Source organism: Muntiacus reevesi, chromosome 1 (genome assembly GCF_963930625.1).
Source record: "Muntiacus reevesi chromosome 1, mMunRee1.1, whole genome shotgun sequence".
In the NCBI taxonomy this organism is placed as follows: domain Eukaryota; kingdom Metazoa; phylum Chordata; class Mammalia; order Artiodactyla; family Cervidae; genus Muntiacus; species Muntiacus reevesi.
The window spans coordinates 151986890-152010916 of NC_089249.1; the positions used below are offsets into that span (position 1 = coordinate 151986890).

Sequence of the window (24027 nt, forward strand, 5' to 3'; positions counted from 1 at the left end):
TGCTCCAGCTCCCAGGCCTGCCTCCAGCCCCCTTCCCATCCCAGCATCCTCTATGGGCTGGACCCCATCAATCATGGCCACTCAGTGCCCAGGAGCTCTGAGCAGCCCAAAGCTGGCAGGTCCTCTGCCTGGATGCTCAGCCCCTCGGGAGCACAGAGCGAGCGGGCTCACAGGCTTTGTGCGGTGGTCCCGGCCCAACCTGCTGACCCCCGCCCCCCCAGATGAGGGGCCTCCAGGCCGCCTCACCTTCACCTAAACCCTGTGTCCCTGGACCTCTTTCTATGGGATGACTTTGTGGGCCCCCAGAAGTGAACTCGGCGCTGACTCCTGCTGGTCAGAAAGTGCTGAAGTGCTGGGATCCCGCCTGGCCGGCCAGGCCTGAGCCCGGCACCTGGCAGGAAGCTCACACAGACAGGGCCACAGGCTGCCAGACAGGGGTAATGCTTTTATATTAGTTTTTCTGTAACAAGAAAAATCAGCTTTGAAGTTTTTATCTTTTTTTTTCCTTAAAAAAGAATTTAAAAAAAAAAAAAAAAAGGCACCCAGAACTCCCCTCAGGCCCAAAGAATAAAAAACTTCTCTCATCGGTGCAGCTGGGCCCTTTGCTCTTGCTCCACCCAGCCCCGCCACCTCCGCCAAGCTCCAGCCCAAGACCCCAGCAGCCTCAGACCTTCCCTCTGGCCTCAGTGGGACTCGTCCATCAAAGCTGTGTCTGGGCCCGGCCAGGGCCTGGCGGGGAATGACTGACCCGTCTTTGGGGACCATGACCGGTGGACCAAGGAAGCAGTCCTGAAGGTTCTTTCCCCAAATGGAGAGAAAGGAAGAAAACCCAGTCTGTGAGTTCCAGAGGGTGCAGGCACCTGGCTGCAGACAGCATGGAGATAACTCTGTGTCTTCTCCAAGGGACAGACAGAGGGGGCAGACAGACAGACGGCGAGCTGGCCATTTCTGGCTGGGGCAAGAGCTGCTGGTGGCAGAGGCCGAGAAGAGCTATTTGCATGTGACTCATGTGTGTGTGCGTGTACATGTGTCCACGGGGCAGGGAGCAGGTAACCAAGAGTGCTGGGACTGGTCAGACCCTTTGCCTCATCTGCAGGACTCAGGGACTGAGGGCAGCATTGAGTGTGGGGCCAACATGGGGAAGTTTGGAGGACGCTGTGCCGCTGGCTGTGTGTGGGTGTCTGGCTGTGGATGGACTGCAGGAAGGGGTGGGGAGGGGAGACTGGGTCCAGTCTGTGTGTGGAGTGGGGCCTGGTGGGTGCTGCGCTGGGAGTGTCTGTGAGCAAGGCAGAGTGGGGGCGCGCAGGGCTCAGGCACGTGCTGCAGAAAGGCTCCAGCGGTCCGTCGTCCTGCAGAACATGCGGGCGAATCAGGGGAGGCCAAGGCAGACCTGCCCACCAAGCCCAGCCGGGGCCTAGGGGATTAGAGCTGAGGGCCCTGGCAGGGTCAAGCAACTGCAGGCCTGAGCGGGAGTTGCCCTGGGAGTCCAGAGCCAGTGAGGGGCGCCCACTGGGAGGTGCTCCTGGGGGCCTGGTGTGGACTGGAAACCTCTGGACCCCTTTGGCCTCTCCTGGGGCCGTTGACTGTGCCCAATGTCCTCCAGAGGGGCAGATTCTCTCTACCCCAGGACCCACAGTGCCTTTCTGAGGGCCCCAGCACCCCCACTGAATGGCTAGTCACCCCAGTCACTGACCCCTGGCTCTGCCAGAGGACAATGCATGGAGATAAGGGGCTCTACCTCCACGCTCCTGGGCCCAGGAGTCAAGAAAGGTGACTCCCGAGCACTGCCTCTGGGCCCGCCCTCCACAATCAGGTAGCAAGCCCAGCACACTTACTCCTCTCTCTGCCACTGGACCCCTGTTCCCTCCTCCTTATGTCCTCCACCCATAGGATCCTCAACCCCACTCAGACTTCTCTCTGTCTCAGACCCTACTTCAATTCAACATTCTAATAGCGATCCAGCTCGGCTTCCTCTGATATCTCTCCTGACCACACCTCCCCTCCTGGCTACTCCCCACCATCATGCCCACCCTTCAACCTCCTCCCCCAGGAGACCAATCCCTCCCATCTGCACCCCTTCCCTTTTCAGCCTGAGCCCCAGCATTTGCAAGACAGCCTCTCTCTTGCCAGCACCCTCAGTTTCCTTGTTCCTTGCCTTCCTGTCTCACACTCCTGGCCAAAACCTCAAGCATGGAAGGATCCAACTGGCCATCGTCTCCACACCCACCCTGGTCTGCTGAGTACCTGCTGCACAGGGAAACCAGAAGGCTGAAGGCACCAGGCGGGTGTGACTTCACATCCAGCCACGAAGCCGCTGACCTGCGTGTGACTGTAGCCTCTGCAGAACTGACCCTCCTGCCCAAGCCAGTCCTTCCTCCTGCTTGCACAGGTGTGGCTACACCCAGCTCCCCTCTCTTATGCCTTTAACTCCTCCCTCAACATGGGCCCCTCCCCATTGGCATTCAAACCAGCTCCATTGCTTAAAAATGGCGCAGCATGAAAAGAACCCTGCCTGAGTTTCATGTATCCTTCCCCCCACCAGCCTCACTCACCTCTTCACAATCAAGCTTCTCGACAGACTTGTCTATACTCCTTGAACCCTCTCCTTTCCAGCCACTTTCTCCACTCTCTTAGCCCCTGAAGCTACTCCCGACAAGGTCACAGTGACCTCCCTATAGATAAGTCCAGTGGGTCAGTGGCCACGCTCAGTTCCATCATTCTCTCTGTTGTGTTCACACAGCTGATTCCTTCCACTTCCTGTGCATGGATGCATAACATGCATGCACATGTATATGTGTGTGTGCACATGTGTATGTACTCACATGCATGCACACATGAGCATATGCAATGGTGTGCTTGTCCTGCATCTGCGAATACACAATAAAGTACATGCAAGTGTATCTGTGTGTGCACATGTGTGGTGTGTGTTTGAGTGTCTGCTTTGTGCATGTGTGTGCATGTTTAGATGAGTGTGAGTGTGATGACCCTCTGTCCTGAGCTGTCTGCAGTTCTGCTTCCCTCCCCTGGTGCTCTGTCCCCTTCCTCCTGCCGCTCCCCTCCAGCTGGCCATCCCCCTCCCTCTTCTCTCCCTGGAGAGCTCCCCAGCCTCTTGTGGCCTCAGGGACTCTTTCAAGGCCTATGATTCCTGGACCTCCCTCTCCAGCCAGACCTCACTCTGGAGCCCCAGATCCAAATAACCAGTCCACCCTGGGCAGCTCCCCAGTGTCCTCCAAACTCACCGTTCCCCTCACCAGACCTGCTCCTCCGAGTATTATCATTCACCTGGAATTCCAGGCTAGAACTGGGATCTTGTCTTCTCTCTCACCCCATGTCCAGCAGGACTAGCTGGGTCCCTCAAGTCTGCACCTCCAGACCTCCTTTCAGGCCCATCTGCTGGTCTGCAACCTCACTGCCCATCTCCAGCATCTCTGGCTTGGTTGCAGCAGTAGCCTCCTCGTGGGCACCCGTATCCATTCCCTGCTTCCCCCCTCCCAGTCCCATCAGGGATGTGTTGCTGTGGATGGATGCCCTGGCACGGGCCAGCCTCCCGCTGGCATGCTGTCATCCCTGACCTCGCACCCAGGGCCTAAGCACATGGAGCACTCTAACAGAGTTGCAAAATGAACAATGAAGCAGGGTACAGAGGGTGGAGAATGGACAGAAAGACCCTAGACTGGGGTCAGCGGCAGGAATGTGGTGAAGCAGGCTAGGGCACCCCACAGAGACCACCCACCTATGTCAGATCCGGTTCACCCAGTCACTACCGCCTTTCCTCTTCCTCCTCGTCGTCATCCTCCTCCTCCTCCTCTTCCTTCTCCAACCGGCCCCGGTCCTTGGAAACGTCACCAAACTCAAAGTTGCCCTCTATGTCCAAGACTTGCAGGTGCTTCAGCTTCCGGAAGGCACTCTCCATCACGGAGCCCACAGCCAGCTTGTTAAACCTGTGCAGGGCACCCATGTGAGGTCTGTGCCATTAGCCCGACAGTGTCCCCACAGTGACCCAGCCCAGAAGTGGGGTGGGAAGGACGGGCCCTCCAGGAAGACATGCAGCAAGCATTAAAGAAGGGGCTTAGGAGTCCAGGCCATCACAGGGAGCTCGAGCTATTCTGGGTGGCTACTGCAGAGGAGAGAAGGCCTCCACCATATATGCTCTTCCTATGATCTAGGGGAGGCAGACACAAGCAAGTCCTCCCGCCACCCGTTGGCATTAACCTGGAGGTCTGAGAATGCTCTGTGGCCAGCCGGAAGTCACCTCGGAGCTGGGTGTAGAGGGGCACAGGAAAGGCCAGGGCCACAGTGGTTTGGGGACACACTTACATTCGGGAAGGGGAAGGCTGGGCTCTGATCTCAGGCCCCCTCAACTCTCTGTACCTCAGTCTCCTGAAGGAGCCGAGGCACACTGCACCCCGATATCACCCAGCCTGGGCCTTCTGGGCCACAAAGCCCCTAGGAGTGCACATGCTGCCTTTGTCTGATCTGTCTGACTTGGAGGGGAATGATGGGAAGAACCACCCTGGTTCTGCTCTCCTAGGGGTGCCGGGTCCCCTGCATTATCCTAAACCCCCAGAACCCAGCAAGGACCTGAACATCTGCTATTCTGGGTCTGAGGCCCAGGCCCAGCCTGTCCAGCTGTGGACACAGCAGTCACCTGTGCTTACTGGGCCTCAGCTTTCCCAGCTGTACATTGGGAAGATGCTCTCTGTGGTCCCTTCCTGCCACAGGAACATCAAGAATGCCCACAAGTTCTACTTTTTAAAGTTTCCAAAGCCCTTTCACAAACCAGTGAACCTCACCAGGCCTGGCCAGGACTGTCCCCACCCTTGAGAGCCAAGGGAACAGGAGCTCAGTGGGGCCCTGTGATGTAACCAGGGCTCTGCTCCATGGAAGCGCTGCTTCAAGCACTGACCTCTACCTGTGAGTGGTTCCCATGGGCCCTGACCGTCCTGCTGGAGCTGGGCAGCCCCCTGAGGGGCAGGGGCAGACCTCCTACCTGAGAAAAATCCCCTTGAGGTTGGGTGTAGAGTCAAAGGCATTGGCGGGCACAGCACTAATCTTGTTATTTTGCAGGTACAGGTACTCCAGCGACTCTGGAAGCCCCCCGGGGATCTCCGTGAGCTGATTCCCAGCAATGTCGAGCAGCTGCAGGGGTGAGCAGGGCAGATAATGGCACTTGACAGTTTGCCAAGCTCCCACTGACCCGGAGCATTCTAAATCTCATAACCCCGTGAGGCGGGCTCTATAACTATCCCCATTTCCAGATGGGAAAACAGAGGCTTGGAGAGGTTCAGAGATCCATCGCAGGCCACAGGGCCTGTAAAGGCTGGAAGCTGGGGCTTGTGACTCCGAGTACTTGTTCTAATTGGTGTATCTCCTACCCTGCTCCTACACCTGGCCACACGAATTCATGGCCACAGTGTCTGGGTGCTAAAGTCCTCCCTCCTTAACTCACCTGTCACCTCCCTCAGACTAAAGACCCCAAAAGGGCAGGGACTAGGTGTCCTCCAGTCTTTAAATCGCAACCCAGTTTTGTCAGATGAGGATGGGGGCGGGGCTGCTCCTTTGTGGCTCTCAGGGCCATGTAGACAGGGGCCGAGGGCCAAGATTCAAGGCCCAGAGAGACCCTGGCATGGCAACCAGGCCCTAGGCTGGTCAGTGTCAGACTCACCACAGGCCTAGAGTCCAGGAAGCAGGTGGCCAGGGAAATGGGGTGGTCTTCCCAGGGAGCAGAGCACAGCTGCAGCAGGAAGGAGACTTGGACATGCCCAGGCCTGGCTCACTGCCTGCACCTTGGGCTGTCAGCACCCTAGCCCTGACACACACCTGTACAACCATGGGTGAGCTTCCATCATCTCAAGCTCCCTCCTCACCCTGACAGGATGGGGCTCAGGGCCAGGGAACTGGGGGCCATAAATCCAGATTCCAGATTCAGGGAAGCACACAATTCAGGCACCCTAGGGAGCCTCCCTGTCACCTTCTCTACCATCAGGGCTCCCTGCTCCCCACTGGGTTCCTTCCACACGGGTCCAGCACTTCCTCATTCATTCTAGACCTCCTCAGTGCCCACGGACACTGGGGACATGGAATCTACTGTGCTCGGGAAGCCAGGCTGGCAGGAGAGATGGACACAACAATCTGACAATGACAGCAGTGGAACTGGGATGTGATAAGGCAGCCCGGGGGAGGGTCCCGATCCAGCCTAATCAGGGTCAGGGGAATAGGCAGCAGCCCACACAGGTGGGAGCTCTGGAGCAGTGAGAGCCACTGCTTGTACGAAGATCCAACAGGCTGAGGAAGATCTTCACCAGATACCCCCTTCCTGATTGGACTCACCCAGACAGCCATTTCACCTGCCCATAGGTGGTGGCTTCCTGGCAGAGGTGACAACTGAGCTGAGTCCTAGGTTTAGGATAAGCTCAAGGAGGGCAGTGACCCTGGATCTGTGTTAATCCCCTCTAGGTCCTCAGTTCTAGAACTGGGTCTGCATGTGGTGAGGGTTTGGTACCAGCTTGTGGAATGAATGAGTGAGTAAGTGTCACTGGCTTTCCAGCCGAGGGGACAGTATAAACAAAGTCCAGGGCATCTGGGAAACCAAGAAGTTCAGCTGGCAGCAGAGGCAGGCCAGGCCCTGAAGGTCACGGCCAGGATTCTGGTCTGGGTTCTAAAGGGAAGCCGTAGAAGGGTTCTGGGTGGGTGTACAGCGAGCATGTTTATTTTTTTGTTTATTTTTTTTTTTCAAGATACCAGCTGATTGTATGTGGAAGACAGGAGTGGAGTGCTCCTAGGAAGCTGAGGTCCAGGAAGAAATGGGGTGACTTGACTCTCTGATATGTCCAGTAGGATGGAGAGAAGTGGAAAGATGGGGAGATGTCATGATAGAGTGGGAAGGTTTAGTAACAATGGGCAATGGGGGTCAGACGACGTGGAAGAGGGGGTGTCAGGGCAGCATCCACATTTCCTATGGACACCCAGGTGGATGTCACCTCCTTCAGCAAGTTAGCCAACGCAGCAGGAGGAGCAGGTATGGAGGAGAGGGTAATAGTGTTGTGGCCCCTTAAGAACTGACACAAGAGAGATGGGCACTGGTGGCTGGACCCTCGTATCTGACACTCAGCAGGACTCTCTGGGTGGGGAGAGACCCTGGCTGCTCCTGTAGGAGCAGCCACCTCCCACCACTCACCCTTGGGGCTCAGCCCCACCTCCCTGCCTCCCACTCTCAGGGCCTCTCCCCTGCACTCCTCTCAGACATCCCCACCCTGACAGCTCGCCTGACAAGCATGGACTGCATGCCTCCCACAGCCAGGGCCCTGGTCCAGCAGTGAACACAACAGACTAAAACGCCTGCACCTTGTTCTAGCAGGAAGAGCAGGAAACAAACAAGTAAACAGATGACCTACTGTCAGAGGGAAGAAGGTTATGATGTAAAACAAAGCAGAGGAAGTTGGCAGTCAGTGAAGGAAGACCTCCCAATGAGGTGATATTTGAGCAGAGCCCTGCGGAAAAGGGCAGAGCAAGGCCTGAGGACATTTGAGAGAGGGGGGCCTGGTAAAAGAGCAGAGCCTCCCAGGTTCCTTAATGAAGTTCCCTTTCAAGCCCCTCACTGGGTCGGGAGGCTTCACTTGTAACCAAGGAGGCTCAGTTCACATGGCCAGACAGCCTTCCTGTCTCAGGTTGTGGCTACAGGAGCCACAGCCACCAATCAGTCCCAGAAGCCTCAAGTTCACTCCTCTAGACTCTGCAGCCTGGTGAGGTTAGCCTGCCTCAGGCACCTGCCACCCTCCGCTCCCACAAGCCCAGCCTTCTCCAGGCATCTATCCTGTGCCCACAGGTGGGTGAGCTCCACTTTCTCATGCCACTTGAACTGTCCCTGTCCTTCAGTCCTCCTGGACAAGGCCCCCCCCCGCCCCCCATCTGCAGCCATGAACTCCCCTTGTCCCTACAGGGTTCCTCAAGCCTGTCCCTGCAGGTGGTAAGCTCTTGCTTGCCAGCCAGCTGAACTCTGCCGTGCGCTGCTGGACCATGAGCCTGCCAGACCCTTGGCATTGACCAGGCTCCATACCCTAATGCCCCGGCTGCCCACTGGGCCCTTCTCTAGAGGCCCTGCCCTCCTGCTCCCCCCTCATCTGGGCCCAGCAGCTGGGTGGGCTCAGGGCAGCCTGACCAGTAGTACCCTATATGCGCACGGCCCTGCCCCCTCACCTGCAGACCAGAGAGGTCGGCCCAGGCACGGGGTCCCAGGGCCCGGTTGCGCAGCCGGTTGCCGGTGAGGTAGAGCTCCCGCAGCTGGGCCATGCCGGCCAGCGCCCCGCGCGCCAGGGCGACCAGCTCGTTGCGCTTGATCTTCAGCACGTGCACGTTGCGGGGCAGCCCAGGCGGCAGGGTGTGCAGCCGGTTGCCGGAGAGGTCCAGCGAGCGCAGCAGGCGCAGCTTGCGGAAGGCGTCGCGGTGCACCTGCGGGCTGGTGATGCGGTTGTAGCTGAGGTTGAGCTCCTCCAGGTAGTAGGTGGTGGCAAAGTCGTCGCGGCCGATGCCGGTGATCTGGTTGTGCAGGATCATGAGGGTGCGCACGCGGCGGGGCAGGCCGCTGGGCACGCGCTCCAGCGCGTTGTTGTACAGGTGTACCGTGTGCAGCCGCTTGAGGCCCTGGAAGGCCCGCGGGTGGATGCCCTGCGCGCGCAGCTGGTTGCTGTGTAGCAGCAGGTACTCGAGGCTGCGGATGGGGGTCAGCACGTCCGCGTCCACGCTCCGGATGGCGTTCTTCTCCAGGTGCAGTAGCACCAGGCTGCGCGGCAGCCCCGCCGGGACCCGGGACAGGTTGTTGCTCGACAGATCCAAGTACTCCAGGCTGGAGAGCTTCCTGGAGGGAAGCGGGGGATTAGGTCGGTGGGCAAGAGCCCACGTGGCACCTGTTTCCAACATTACTTCCAAGGGAGGTGGCAGGGGACTTCCCTCTAACTCATCCCAGCTCTGCCACTGGCTGACTGGGGAACTCAGTCCTCTCCCAGCCTCTCAGTGGCTTGATTCAATGATTCATTGGTGGAAGAAGGATCTAGCAAGGTTTCTGACACAGGATTTGTTTGAAGACTTTTAAAGCCTTTTGTCCTTTTAGGCTAGCCCAGGCCTAAAAACTGAAAATAGATCTGCCTTCAACAAGAATGCTTGAGTTTCTACTTTGTACCAAGAAGCCAGCCTCTGCAAACACTTCCTTGCCTTTTTGGGGGCAGGACTTACATAGCACTATTCTTGGGAACAGAAGTGTCAGTAAAGGCACAAGCCTTAAAGTTACTTCTCCGAGAAAACTGGCCGGGGGCAGGTGGGCAAGGACCTGGCCAGGCGAGCCCTGGGAGGGGCCTCCTGAGTGCAGAGCTCACACTGGGGCCCAGGCAGGAGCTCACCAGAAGGTCTCATTGTCCAGGCCCTCATCAGTCAGGTAGTTGTTCTGCAGGTACAGCTCACGCAGGTTGCTCAGCTCGCTGAAGGCACCTGGTGGGATCTTCTCCAGCTTGTTGTTCTGAGAGATGGGAGGGTGGGGAGGGGGCACGAGGGACAGTCAAGGGGCAAGGACACAGCCTTGGGATGAGATATGGAGAGGGGCTGGGGGAGCCATGGGAGGGGGCCCAGGCCTAAAGGACTCAGCGTGGGACTGATGGCCAGGTGTCTGGGTCTCTGCTTCTCCACAGTGGATTCTGTGCCCCCCAGCTCATGCCCGAGGCTCCGCAGCCTCACAACTGTGCCCACGTGGGCCTGGGCTCTCCCCTGCTCAGGCAGTGCTCCTCCCTGCCTTCTCCCTCCCACCTTGAGGTGCAGCTTGTAGAGGGCGGGCGGCAGGTGCTTGGGTACATGGCGCAGGAAGTTGCTGGACAAGATGAGGATCTCAACATTGCTGGAGCCATTGAACATGTTGTCCGGCAGCCCGGCGTCCGCCAGCTTGTTGTTGTGCAGATACACGGACCTGGGGGCGAGGCTCAGGTTCTCACCCAACCATCCCCACACCAGCTCAGCTGGTGAGCCTCCAGATATTGTTCAGGTTGGCCCAGGGCATCCTCCTCCCATCTCAACAACCTCAGACTCCACCAAATCCATTCCCCCTACATAGCCCAGGGGACGAAGAAACTGCCCTACAAGTTAGTGGAAGAAACAAGACTTCCTAACCCCCAGCCCCTGCTTCTCCATAACCTTCAAGGTTCTCACTTGTTCCCCAAGTGATGCAGCCCTGGAGTCCCTGCCTGTCCACACAGCTGTCTCTGAGCTCTGTGGGACCTCCTGAGAATGGATCCTATCCCTGTCACCTCCTCGTCCCTGTCACCTCCTTGTCCCCAGCACAGGATCTGGGTTCAGAGGAGGTGACCCCTCATTCATTCAGCAAGCATACAGTAAGTGCTCCTATGTGCCAGGACTGTTCCAGATCCTAAAGATACACCAGTGGACAGAACCAACAAGTCCCTGCCTTCACGGAGCTAACATTCTGTAAGGAAGATCACGAATAAGAGAAATCCATTGGCAATACAGCTCATTCTTGCTGTATGGCCTCTCTTGGGCCTCAGTCCTCTCGTCTGTGGGACAGAGCCATACACAGCAGCACGGGCTTCTCCGGGGGATGGAGAGAATGGAGGTGACAGGTTCAGGGACAGAGTGGCACGGGAGGCCGTCAGCACCTTCTCCTCCCCAGTACCCCCTCCCCTAGCCGCTCACATACCTGTGCTGTGGGGCCTCACCCAGAGCAGCCTCAGCAAGGGCAGCTCTGCCTATTGGAAGAGGCTTCCCTTCCCAGGGGCTAGGCAAGGAGGGAAATACCCTCATCTGCTCCCCACAATTCTCCAGACATCACCCTCTATCCTCGCCTCTGGACTGACTCCTCCTCCTCCTTTAGGGGTCAGCCTTCCAGACCCTGTGCCCCTGCAGCCCTGGGTGTCTGTCACCTCAGCCCTGGGCATGGGGCATCAGGGCTGCACTGCACTGCCCACCCCTCCTCTCTGGGTTGCCTGTACCCCACTTGGGGCCTGCAGCCTCTGCCTCAGCTCCTCCCCTTTCCCCAACCTAAGCCCAGGGTCCCCTCTGACCTCTGACCTCAAGTTTGGCTTCTGACCAAAGGTGAGCCCGTAGATCTTGGTGAGATAGTTGGCAGCGAAGTCCACACTGATCAGGGCATTTGGCAGGAAGCGGGGTGCCAAGGTCAGCTGGAAAGGGAAGAGTTGGGGTAGAAAGACCAGTGGAGGGTGAGAGGCCGGCTCGGAGTCACACTGCCTGCCGCTCATCTGAGCCCCTTCAGTCTGTCTCCTCTCTGCAACTAGAGCCATCTTTCTAAAGTCCCCAGTAACACAAAACCAGAACCTCTATGGCTCCCCATAGTCCTGAACTTGACATTCAAATCTCTCCATCTTGTCCCCTGCCTTGCCCATTCTCCTGGCCTCTCCCTTCATTGCCCCCGACACTGGCCCTCTGTGCAGGCAGAGTGAGCACCCACGTTTCTCCAGGCCCAGTCCATGCTACCCACCCTTCATTTATTCAACAGTACTCCCTGAAATCTGCAATGTGAAGGCAGAGTTCCAGGCCCTGGACATGTCCCCGAGGGAACAAGACACAGATCCCTGCTCACACCACCCACACCAAAAGCTTACATCCTAGTGGAGAAGATGATATACAAGGAATAAAAGCATTGAGACTGATCACTGCTGTGCCAGGAATTCAAACAGACTGAAGACAATGAACAACTTTGTGGGGTGCTTGGAGAAGAGATGACGGCACCCTAAATGCCATCTGTGTAGGGGAGCACCCACACAGCAGGGACAGTGAGTAGAGGCCCATGGGGGATGGTCTGCCAGGTTTGGGGGTGGGAGCCAATGGGGAGATGAGTTAAGAAAGCCAGGAGCACCAGGGACACAGGTCTGCAGGTCTCAGGGAGACGTGTGGGTTTATTCCTGAGCAGATGGTGAAGCTGTGGGAGGGTTTTAAGTGAGGAGGGGATGATGTAGAGCTAGAGTGGGGCAAGATTTTGAAAAGCCCCTCTGGCTGCCCTGAGGAGAAGGGCCATAGATGAGAAGATGGGTTTTCCTGTGCTGGTGGGCAGGACAGGGGGTTGGGGAGCTGTGGAAAGAGCAGATGTGGGTGAGCGAGGCACTCCTGGATTCATGGCTCTGACCAGTGGCGTTGCAGGTGGTTGGAGACGCCCCTTCCAGAGATGGGGAGACAACAGGAGGACTGTGGTGGGAGCGGGTAGTTCTATTTCTATCAAACATCCAGGGGAGATGCTGAGGAGGCAGGGGGATCTTTGAGTCTCACATGGGAGTAGGGGAAAGCCTGGAGACTGCCTCCTCTAAACCTAGGGAGTTTAGAGAGAAGGGCCAGGACAGAGCCCTGAGACAGGCCAAATACTGTGAGGCTGAGTGGCTTTGTCCCTTCACTCCTGTTGTCCCTCTTACTGCAGTGCCCTTCCCCTTGAGGCCTCTGGCTGAAATCCCATTACCCTTCATGGCCCTTCAAATGCTATCCCTCCAAGGCCCCCTCCCCATGGGGATGAGCTCTCACCCCACTACGCTGATGTAGGCCTTGGCCTCGGTCATCATCTGACCACTCTGAAGCCCTGTGTTAAAGTGTGGGGTCTGGACCGTGTCTGAGCAGCAATAGGAACCCAGTAGCCGGCCCAAAAGAGGCCCTGGTGAAAGTTCCCTGAGCTCAGCCCCAGACACCCTGCCCTGCTGCGGGCCCCTCACCTTGTTATTGGCCAGGTACAGGTAATTGAGGTTGGTCAGATGCTCAAATGCCTCCTCCGGGAGCCCTTCAAAGGACAGGCATCGGTCAGAGCCCTGGATGAAGGAGACGCTACAGGGGAGCACGTGAGCACTGACCACCCCACACCCACCCCACTTGCCAGGACAGGGAGGCACTGCCTGGGCAGATGCGGCTCTGAACCCTACCCAGCCAGTCCCAACAGGCCTGCCCAGGGCCACCCCACCCCCAGTCCCACTCTCAGAGGCCCAGGCTCAGAAGAGCAGATGGCAAGTGTCTGCTGAGAGATGACTGATCCTTCACTTTCTCAGGGCAGCCTGGGTGGGAATGGGCACCCAAAAGATCAGGCCACAGGGCAGAGGACCTGCCAAGGAGTGTGCCCCTGGGGACAGCTCCAGAGGGTCAGAGAGAATCTCCACACCCAGCCCCAGGCAGGGTAGGTCAGGGCAATGGCTTCTGAGCCCCTTCCCACCCCCACCCTGCACCTGGCCCTCTCCTGCCCCATCTGGCAGATATGGTGTCAGAACCCAGCTGTCACCAGGAGCCCAGCCAGGCTGGCCCTTCTCCAGTCCTGAGGTCGGCCTCTGACACTTGGTTCTGAGCTCCCAGACCCTCAGATCCTGGGACTCACCCAAGTATCTAACAAGAGGGAACAGTTACATAAACTGTGCAGCATCCCTCTGCGGAATACCCTGCGTCAAATGATGGCCGGGGAGAGTTTTCAGCAACATGAGAAATGCTGCTGAGCTAACTGCTAAGTGAAACAAAACAATTATAACAGTTATAGTATCGATACTATCAGTACAGCTATGAATTAAAAACACAAAGAAAAAGGACTGGACTGGATTGTGGTGATGGCTGTACAACATAAAAACTTATAAAAACTCATTAGATTGTACCTTTAAGTTGGATAAACTTTATGGTATATAAATTATGCTTTTTTTTCCTTTTAATGAAAAGAAATATACCAAAATGTCAATAGTGATGAACTTTACGTGGCTCAACTGACAAAGAATCTGCCTGCAGTGAAGGAGACCTGGGTTCAATCTCTGGGTTGGGAAGATCCCCTGGAGAAGGGAAAGGCTACCCACTCCAGTATTCTGGTCTAGAGAATTCCATGGATTGTATAGTCCATGGAGTCACAAAGAGTCGGACATGACTGAGCGATTTTCACTTTCACTTCTGAGGTGGCAGTGGCAGGATGATGAGTGGGGTTTTTTGTACTCCAATTTCTATATTTCCAAATTTTCTACTATAATTAGAAACTATTTTCATCATCAGAAAAAAAAAAAACTTTTAAAATTTGAGGATTCTACACTCTTTGTTTATAAAGGCCTTCTGTGATTCCTCGGACTCTGGAGTCTGAGCTGCTCTGAAGCTTCTCCCTTGATCAGACTCCCCAGTCTCAGAAACACCCAGCAGTGGCTGTTAGGCAACCACAGGGAGCCCCTGCCATGGGTCTGGAGGCCAGCCCAGCCCAGGCCTGCTCTTTCCCACATGCCAGGGTCTGGAGGGCAGGACTTCCCCCATAGGCACCTAGTTTCCTGTCTGGGGTCCCAGCCCCCAGCCCTGGGCAATCTCTCACCTCGGGAAGTCAGGCGGTTGTTCTGGAGGTTCAGCGTCTCCAGCCGATGCAGCCGGGAAAGCTCCCTGGGGTAGATCTTCTCCAGCTGGTTGTTCTAGGGGGGAGAGGTGGGGATGGTGAGGAGGCAATACCAAGGGGTGCCCAGGGCTCCTGCCCCATTAGAGGCCTGCACCCACCTCAGTCCATTCCCAGGAGCCAGTCCCTCTGTTGGGCCCCTCCCCTGGCATTCTGTCCCATGGTGGACAGCCCCTGGGGACTAGCTCTGAGCCAGGTCCAGGTGCGGCTGTTACAGGCACAGCAGAAACCACAGCAGAGGTATGGGCCCCCCTTCTAAGAGGCAGGCGTACACACACGCACACACACACAGATATCCACAGACAGTTCAAAGTTAGAATGCTGGCTTCCCTCCAGAACTGTTCCCACTTAGTGACAGGTGTCCCCAGCCCATTCTCCCCTTCCACAAGCCAGAAACCCACTTTTGATTCCTGGCCCAGTGGACCCCATTTCCCCTTGGGATGCTTTAGAACCTGGGTCAGGTAGCACCTCCTCCAGAGGCCTTCCCGGGTTGGGTTGGGGGCTGGACGAGGAGCTGCTCTGGCCTCACAGCACTAGTCCCTCTATCTCTGTCTGCTCTTTCCACCTGTTTAGGTCTCTGCCTCCCAGACAGACAGTGAGCACCTCACAGGCAATACATGTCCGAGACCTCCCTACTTGCCCAGAAGCCCACACAGGACCAGAAGCACAGAGCTGGTACACAGGAGCTACTTGGTGACTGAACCAACAATAAGTCCTGTCCTCAGCTTTTCTCTTTCCCTCAGGGGCTACCTTGGTCTTGGGCTCCCACCACCACCAGTGCAGACCCATGGGGGCTGTGTGACGGTGTCTGGTCACTGTCCTACTCTGGGCCTGGCCTCCTCTGGAAACAGGTGCAGCGGCCCCTCCCCGTCCCTCAGGGTTACACGACGGTGATTATGGTCGCATCAGTGCCCCCAGAGTTCCCATCTGGAATGCTGTGGCCCACTTCCGGAGGTTCTGAAATCTAGACTGGGCCTCAGCTGAGGAGCACTGGACCCCCCCAGGGTGCTCTTCAGGGGTCTCCTCTGTGTTCACTTTCCTGGTCCATAATGGTGCCTGAGGTACCCTGTCTTCCCAGAGGGTCAGCTGAGGGCAGGTCTGTGTCGGATCTCAGACAGGTCCTGACTCTACTGACAGCCTCAACCCAGACTCTTCCCAGGAGACAAAGCAGGTCATAACATCACAGTGCTCTGTGCCCGGGATGTCAGAGCCAGGATGCCCCTGGTGGAGCCATCCTTTTGCCTGACCTGCCCTAGCGCCCTGCGTCTGGAGGGTGGGAGGCCATGGGCAAGGACTGGTAGGGGTGGGGGTGGTTCCGGGATGGGAGCCACCATGTGCGGGGCAGCCTCTTGCGACTGTGACCGTTGGCACAGCGCCGCAGCCTCACCTGCAAGGACAGATGGTTGGTGTGCTCGGGCAGGTCCCCCGGGAACTCTCGCAGGTCGATGCCACCGCAGTCCACGACCCCCTCCTGGGAGCAGGCGCAGTCTCGAGGGCAGTCGATCGTGGCTGGGCCGCGCCCAGGCTCCTCAGGGCTCAAGACTAGCACCGGCTCCTCCTCCGAGAATTCATTCTCTTCGGGGCTCAGGCTGCGGGCACCGCTTCGGCCAAACCCCGGGGTCCTGGCAGAGAGCACCACTCCCAGCTGCCGCGACAACAGCAGCAGGAGCAGCAGCGCCCAGCCCTGGGCCATGGTGCCTGCAGAAGGGGTCAATTCTGACTCACCTGGAAGCCAGGGCTGCCAACCTATCAGGTAGCGCAGCCGAGGACTAGGGTCCATGGAAGTCATGCTGGGGCCTTCCAGGCCACAGGGCAGAGCCCCTCTGGACCCTGTCCTCCGAACACACCTGCTCCACTAGCTGCTGCCCTCCCATCCACACCCCCTTATCAGCTCTGCCCTCTGGCGATGGGGGCGGGGGGGAGGGAGGACAGGTGAGCTGAATCCCTGTCCTTAAGCAGATCTGCAAAACCTCCCAGAACCCTCTCTGGGTCCGGCCTCAAGGGATCTGTACCCTCATTTCACAGAAAGGAAAGCTGAGGCCTGGGAAGAACTTGGACTTGCAGGGCTTAGCTTGGACTTGGCTGAGCTCTCACTGCCCTGGCACAGGTAGTGCTGGGGGCGGGAGGTGGGGGGTGGGGCGGGGAGGGGGGCTGTCCTTCGTGGAGCAGCCACAGGTCATGGTGGGCCAGCAATAGGTCTGGGACACCACAGGTCAGAGGTGTCCCAGCACCTCAGATTGCCATTCCAGGATCTTCAGGACTTGGCGCTGCCTGTCTTCCGGCTCCCACACTCACCTGCCCTGCTTATTGTCTGTTTTGTGTTCCTCCCTCCAGGCCTTCCCAGTGCTGTTCCTTCTGCCTAGAAGGCCACCCCTCCTCCTCTCTTGTGCAATCAGGAGTCTCTCCAAGAACTAATGCCAGTGTTAGGTCCCCTGGGATATGAGATGCCCCAGGGCTCTGTATCACTTTGTTCCCCCAGGGCTTGGCATGAGTTGAAAATGTGATGTTTTGTGTTTCTCCCACACAGGGCTATGAGCCATTCTCTGTCCTTGCGTGCTGGGCACAGAGTAGTCATTAGTGAATGGAGCTGCTACTGCCTGAAAAACCCTCAAGTCTTGTCTCTGGTATTTGCACCCTCAGCTGCCCATACCTGGACCTACAGTGCTCATGTGATCAACTGCCACCTGCAAGAGACCTCTCCCCAGCATGGTCCCTAAGGCAGCAAAGAGAAGGTAGAGGCATGGTCTTTGGACATTGAGGAAGATGCTGGGATTCCATCATCCAGGCAGCCATGGGCATGGCTTAGCTCTGGGCTGGTCCCTGGAGTTCCCTTTAAGAGACTCACTTAGCAAACATCTCCAGAGTGTGGTAAGTTGGGACAAGCGGTCGCTCTGGTACACGGACTCTGGAGTCATACACACCCAGGTTAGGTCCCCCTTTACTGCTTGGTGACTCTGACCTTGCTGAGCCTGTTTCCTCATCTTACATTGCCGGTAATAGATCTAACCTCACAACTCCTGGAGGGAGTCAGCAAGAGAGCAGATGCAAAGCCCCCGGCACCCACTGGGTGATGAGGCTGCTCCTACTATTGTGATGCCTAGGAATGCAGGTGCACGACAGGCATCCAAGCCTGGGCACACCCACTCTGCAGCCTGAGCATCTCTTCCCACCATGAGCCCAGGGATCACAGCCCAGTCGTTAGAAGGCTCTGACGAGATGCTGGGTCTGGGAGGGTTGAGCAAACAGGGAGCTTGATGATCATACCAGTGTCTGGTTAAGCAGGCATGCTCTGAGCCAGAGAGCCGGGACTGTGAGCTCTGCTCTAGTCCTCAGCCCTGTGACTCTGTGCAAGCTTTGCCACCCTCTAAACCTCACATTCCTCTCCATCCAACTGGGTGGCCACAGAGCTCTCCTATTGGGGAGACTGTGAGAGTCAGTGGGATGCATGTGCTGTACACAGTAAGTGCTCAATAAATGTTAGCTCCCTGCTAGTTACCTCCACCACTAATATCCGATCCATGGGACTGTTGATGTCTCAGCCACAACATTGTCTGCTTCAGAAACCCCTGCTTCTTCCCCTTCCAGTGAGTAGCTCCTGATTGTGCCTTTCTGGTCCAGTGCTAAGCCCACCTCCTCACTGAAGATTTGTACATTCCATTCTTCAGCGAATTATGCTGCTCCATGGCTGCTGCGGTATTTCAGATACTGCTTTGCCTCACTCATTGGCTCAGCCAGCTCTCAAAGGTGAGGCCCCACCTAGCCCTGTGCTAGGCCCGGGGAATACAGGTAAAGTAGATAAGGTCCCTGCTCTTAGTCTCCAGGAGGCAGCAGACCCCAGTAAAATAACCACTGCCCACCAGCTTACGTGAGCCCTGTAAAAGGTGCATGAGGCCCCAGAAAGAAAGCTGTGAGGAGAGAGAAGAGGGCCGGCAGCCAGGCTAGCTTGACCGCATAGGTAGGTCCACAAGTCCTCAGCAGACTCAGGCCCCTGAGGCAGCAGAGAACCAGAGGGCCCAAGTACACATGGCTCTCAGGCTCCATCAGCAGCAGTGGTGGATGCATGCTACAGCCTGGCCCTGCCTGCCCTACCACACCCCTCTGCCTCGTGCTCTGACCAAATGGGCAATAAATCCTTGGCCAGTCTACTGACCGTCATTCCCAGGGCACGTTATAACTCCCCAGCTATCTCAACAGCTTCCAGCCCCTGGAGCCACCTGCATTAGACCTGAGTCTCCCTAGCCTGCCTGCTGCCTGTCTGACCCCACTGCAGATCCAAACTCTGGGAGGCGAAGTATGGACACAGGCCCAGGCCCCAGATTCAATCAGGGCAGGAGGCCAAAAAGAAGGATCCTCCTCATAAATCTTATACACTCACTAGACCAGCTAGTTCTCCTCTTTCACCTTCAGTTTTGCATCTGTAAGGATTGTACAGTCTATCTATACAAATATTTAATTTATATGAAGATTATGAAGCAGATTGAAAATGTTATCACCACTACTTTATAGATAAGCAGCTGAGGCCCAACGGGGTTGGCCAATATAACACAGCTGTTAAGTGGCAAGGCCAAGTTCCCAGCCTGGGTCTTAACCACAAAGCCATGGAGCCCTTCCCTGGGCCAAGCACAGCTGGGCACTGAGGACCCAAAGAAGTGACTCAGGTATGGCTGCTGCCCTTAAAAACCTCATATGGGTACTGCTCAATATAGTGGCTGCATGTGGCTAACAGTACTTGAAATGTGGCTACACTAAATTGAGAGGTGCTATAAGTATAAAATGTAGTATATATGGATTTCAGGCAGTACAAAAAATGTAAAATATCTCATTAATATTAATAACAAAATATCTCATTTATTTTTTATAGTATTATGTGACAATATTTTGCATATTTTGAGCTAAATTATTAAAATTTTGCCTGTTTCTATCATATATTAACACATATATATGGAATCTAGAAAGATGGTACTGATGAACCTATTTGCAGGATAGTAATGGAAAGTCCCTTGGACTGCAAGGTGATCCAACCAGTCCATCCTAAAGGAGATCAGTCCTGGGTGATCAATGGAAGGACTGATGTTGAAGCTGAAACTCCAATACTTTGGCCACCTGATATGAAGAGCTGACTCATTGGAAAAGACCCTGATGCTGGGAAAGATTGAGGGCAGGAGGAGAAGGGGACGACAGAGGATGAGATGGTTGGATGGCATCGCCGACTCAATGGACATGGGTTTGGGTGGACTCCGGGAGTTGTTGATGGACAGGGAGGCCTGGTGTGCTGCAGTGCATGGGGTCACAAAGAGTTGGACACAACTGAGCGACTGAACTGAACTGAACTGAATGGAGATGCAGACATAGAGAACAAACTTGTGGACACTGTGGGGGAAGGAGAGGATGGGATGAATAGACAGAGTAGCATTGAAACATATACAATATCATATGTAAAATAGATGTCAGTGTGGGAATTTGCTATATGATGCAGGGAGCTTGAACCCAGTTCTCTGTGACTACCTAGAGGGGTGGGACAGGGTGGGAGGTGGGAGGGAGGTTCAAGAAGGAAGGCACATATTTATAACTATGGATGATTCATGTTGCTATATGGCAGAAACTAATACAACATTGTAAGGCAACTATCCTCCAGTTAAAAATAAATTAATTACTTTTTAAAAAATGCTTTGCCTGTTTCATTTTACTCTTTGTAACATGACTTCTAGAAAATTTTATGTCACACACATGGCTTACATTGGTGGTTCTCATATTTCTGTTGGTCAGCGCTGGTCTAGACATTTTGTATAAATTGAGTATTATAATACCACTGTCATCAGAGGTGTGATAGAAGGAACCTAGAGTCCACAGGGGCCCAGAGGAGGCCTAAGTATGTCCGAGGCCAAGAAGACTTCAAGAAAAAGCAATGCTTTATCTAGCCATGAAGGATGACTATCAGGCAAAAGGAAATGGGTGATACAAGCAAGGGGGTCAGTGTGTGCAAAGGCCCTGGGGCAAGAGCACCCATGTGACCTCTACAAAGCTCACTAGAGTGTCTGGTGGGGTTGGAGGACTGGGCAATGGCCATGGTTCAAGCCAAGAAAAAAGTCGAAAGCCATATTAGGAAGAGTATCCCTTATCTTTGAAGATATGAGAGGTTATTGAAGAACTGGAGTGTGGCATAGGCAGGCTTATGGAGGGACCAGTGGGGAGCTCACAGAGGCTGTGCAGTGCTGCAGGCAAGGGATAATAAGACTGGTCTAGGCGGAGGGAGCTGCTGAGCTGCAGGATGGAGAGGAAGAGGTGGTTTCAAGGGAGTGGGAGCAGTAACAGACAGGGCTTGGAGAGTGGTGGTCCCAGTTCTGGGTCCCCCTTCTTCCAGCTTGGCCAGCCACCCTCAGGGCCTTGGGATCCTGAGTAGCTCCAGTTCCACCACCTCATTTGCTTGTGACTTTGGTGACATCACTGACCCATCTGAGTCTCAATTTTTTTTGTTTTGTCTCTCTAAGAATGTGGAACAAGATAAGCCCCCAAGTCCCTCCTTCGTGCTGAGCCATGTTGGAGCTGTGTGTGGAAGGACAGCCTTTCGAGGCTTTGGAAGTCCCCAGAGCGAGCTATCCTGATGAGCAGAGCTCACACTGTTGGGCGAGGGGGACAGTTCAGTCTATGGGAGCTGTTCCAATCTGAACTGCTGTGTGAACCTGGATGAGTCACTTCAGTGCTCTGAGCCTCTGTTTACTAGTCTAGGCAATGAGACAAGAGCTCTTCATGACGACTCAGTGAAAAGATGTGCCCAGCTGATGCTGGCACCCAACAAGTGCAACATACTTGGGGTTACTGTTACTGTGGAAATAGCTGGAACCCACCATCACCCACCCACCCCTACCCCCCAGGAACCAAACCTTAAGGCCCAGAACTGCTTAAATGAGGGGTTAAGGCAGGTGAAGGGATAATAAGACTGGTCTAGGCGGAAGGAGCTGCTGAGCTGCAGGATGGAGAGGAAGAGGTGGTTTCAAGGGAGTGGGAGCAGTAACAGACAGGGCTTGGAGAGTGGTGGCCCCAGTTGGTGAAGGGAGATCCAAATCAGGAGGTCAATCCTCAGCCCAGCACCACCTCCCTCCTCAACTCAAATTCAGTAAAGATTTGCTGAGCATCTGCTCTGCGCTGGGCCCCAAGAGCTGTATCTTACTGACTACAACAGAAATCCCAAGACTAAGAGTTAGTCTTCCTACTTTGCAGAGGAGAAAACTAAAGCACAAAGAGACTCCCACTGCTGCCCATCCCCAGCAAGCTGCTACTCTAATGCCTTTGCCTTGGGAAGCCGGTCCTGCTGGGTTAGGAGTTCCGTGACGCTCCCACAGCTCCCTTCAGGGCTCAGCTGAGCTTTCCCTGACTCCCTAGGCAAGGAGCAGGTGCTCAGGAAATGTTTGCTGAATGAAGGAATGTATTTGTGAAAGGCAGAGTTGGAAAGATCTACAATATTATTATCTGGTCTGATTTCCTCAGTTTACTGATTAGTGTTTTAAAGGCAAGGCCAGGATTAGATTTTGTGTCTTCTGACTCCTGCTCAGAGCCTTGGGCTGGTCCTGAAGACTGAGTAGGGGATTCTCCTGGTGGACAAAGGGGAGGAAAAGGCACTCAAGGCAGAGGGCAAGCCATGAGCAAAGGCACAATGTGCGGAGGGTAAAGAGGGAGGTGTGTTTAAGGAAGGGTAAACAGGAAAGGGAGAGTCAAGTTTCCAAGGGCATCAGGCACTCTGCTAAAGGGTTGCTGATAGGGAGCTATCAAGGGTTCTAAGCAGATCATGGTCAGAGCTCTTATACAGGACTCTATCAGGCCTAAAGGTGAAACCATTAAGTCACCCCTGTCCCAAGATTCAGGGACTAAGATGTTCCCTCAAGATTTCATGAAAGCATTCATGTGAATCTGACATTTCTTAACTTGAACAGGCTGGCCCTGGACCCTAAAAGGGGACATGACCTCCCAGGGGCTCCCAGTGGGGCCTTCTGTAGCTGGGTTGACCACAGCATCACTTTCCCGGACCAGCCTGAAGTCCAAGGGTAGACGCTCCAGTTTGTGTGGCCCTCCACCTTTCCGTGATGCTCTGCAAGGTGCAGGGTGCGCATCCTTCTGTGCATCCCAGACTCGGATCCGGACGGTCATTGCCGCAAGCACGCTTGCGTCTGCTCCTCTCCTGAGCTTCAGGCTGCAGCTACCGCCCACCCCCAGCCTCAGCCCCAGCCCCGGAGGCCACCAGCAGCTCGCCGCCGCCCCCTCTTCCACCTGACGGCGCATCAGGTATTCTAATGCCGGATCGCATCCCCCGCCCAGGCCAGCCTGGAGGTTTAAAGACCTGCAGCCTGGGAGCTTTGAGCGCCTCCGCCGGGGCGCGCCGGCCTCGCCCTTGACCCTGCACTCCGCCGCTATCCCCCAACCCCCTTCTCAGTCCCGCTGTCCCAGCGGGGAGGCACCCGGATAGACAAACAGACACCAGGGCCCCAGCTGAGAGCTCTGGCTCAACGACTGCGCGGCGCGGGGCTGAGGAGCCAAGCCCAGAGCGGTTGGGACAGGGACGCGCGGGCTCCGCCTCACCTGTCCGCGCGTCCTGGGAGCAGATCTCTGCCCCGCTACAGGCCTCAGTTTCTCTGTCTGTAAAGGGGTCGAAGAGTGGGCTACCTGGGATGATCTGACGTGGAAAGACACGGGCATACTCAGCGACCAGGCTCCAAGTACAGGACTCCTCTACCCTCCCCGGTTCCACCTGCCCCCTACGTTCCTGTCGCCTGCCCGCGTCCTTCCACTCCCCCCTCCCATCCGCCCGCAGATTCTTTCCAGATGTGCGCAGCGGGAGGGGCCGGGGCTGGGACCAGCCTCCCGCCGGAGATGGGAACAGGCCCCTACCGGGTCGGGATCGCGGAGGGTCGCGCCCCCTGAGGCAGATCTCTTCGGCTGAGCCCTCCGTGTAGGGCTCTGACTGAGGGGGCGAGATGCGTGGTCCCGCCTGGCCAGCTGCTGGGGCCCCCGCACCAGGGCGGGAAGTCCGAGTCCGCTGCCCAGCCAGGTCCCGGCCCTCGGCCCACCCGGCCGCCTGCGCCCGGTACCTGCTGCGCCCCGCCGGCCGACCGCGCTCTCCAGAGTCTCGGCTGCGCTCCGCGGGCGTGGGCTCCTTCCATTCAAGTCGAGCCGTGCGCTCGGCGACCGACGCAAGTTTTGTTGTGGGTTCTCTCCTCCCCGCCTCTCCCCCGCCCCCACCCCCCCGCGTGCATCTGCTGGACGCCGGCCTCCTCCGGACACAGGCGTAGGGTCCCGGCAGGCGCGGGCCGGGAGGGCCTGCCCCTCCCGGCGTTGGACCGGTCTGAGCCCCACTTCCCCCGGAGGAAGAGGCGCCGCACAGACCCCTCGCCCCTCTCCGCCCTGGCGGGGCCGCCGTACCACGCCCCCACCCCTCTCTAGGAGACTGGGAAGGCGGGGTGCCTAGCCCGCGACGCTTCCTAGTTCCCAGCTTTCCCAAGTGGAACCGGACCCCCTCCAGGCCCCAGCACCTGAAGGGCGGGCGGGGAAGCGGGCCCCTTCCACCAAGTGCGTCTGAGTTCTGCCTCCCTCCCCCAGAGGATTTTGCAACCGCTCCAGGCAGGAGTACCTTTCCGTTCACTCTCCCACCTTGG

At 56.4% G+C, this 24027-nt stretch overlaps 1 protein-coding gene across 3 annotated transcripts; it reads right to left on the minus strand.

Annotated features, from left to right (window-relative positions):
- Window positions 1–430: 430 nt before the first annotated feature.
- On the minus strand, window positions 431–23591 carry PODN (podocan). 3 transcript variants are annotated; one of them, XM_065912889.1, is made up of 12 exons: window positions 23464–23580; window positions 22955–23048; window positions 15771–16081; window positions 14309–14402; window positions 12708–12772; window positions 11065–11174; window positions 9793–9949; window positions 9393–9508; window positions 8197–8854; window positions 4991–5139; window positions 3734–3941; window positions 431–1349 (listed from the first exon to the last, which is right to left on the minus strand). In XM_065912889.1, exons 1-11 carry the CDS (start codon window positions 23533–23535, stop codon window positions 3761–3763), a joined length of 2007 nt encoding a protein of 668 aa, XP_065768961.1. In that variant the 5' UTR covers window positions 23536–23580; the 3' UTR covers window positions 431–1349; window positions 3734–3760. The 3 variants fall into 3 exon arrangements, with proteins under 3 accessions (XP_065768961.1, XP_065768979.1, XP_065768970.1); XM_065912907.1 differs by having other exon boundaries at window positions 22955–23011; window positions 23464–23534; XM_065912898.1 differs by lacking the exon at window positions 22955–23048 and having other exon boundaries at window positions 23464–23591.
- Window positions 23592–24027: the final 436 nt, after the last annotated feature.

What these genes read in the sequence shown, in the direction of transcription:
- PODN (XM_065912889.1), bottom strand. Translation starts at nt 23,535, where the DNA reads ATGGAAGGAGCCCACGCCCGCGGAGCGCAGCCGAGACTCTGGAGAGCG. An exon ending in CCGACCTCTCTGGTCTGCAG is followed by an intron (nt 5,140 to 8,196) that starts GTGAGGGGGCAG and finishes TCACCCCTGCAG; the next exon opens with CTGCTCGACATTGCTGGGAA. An exon ending in CTCAAGGGGATTTTTCTCAG is followed by an intron (nt 3,942 to 4,990) that starts GTAGGAGGTCTG and finishes TGCCCTGCACAG; the next exon opens with GTTTAACAAGCTGGCTGTGG.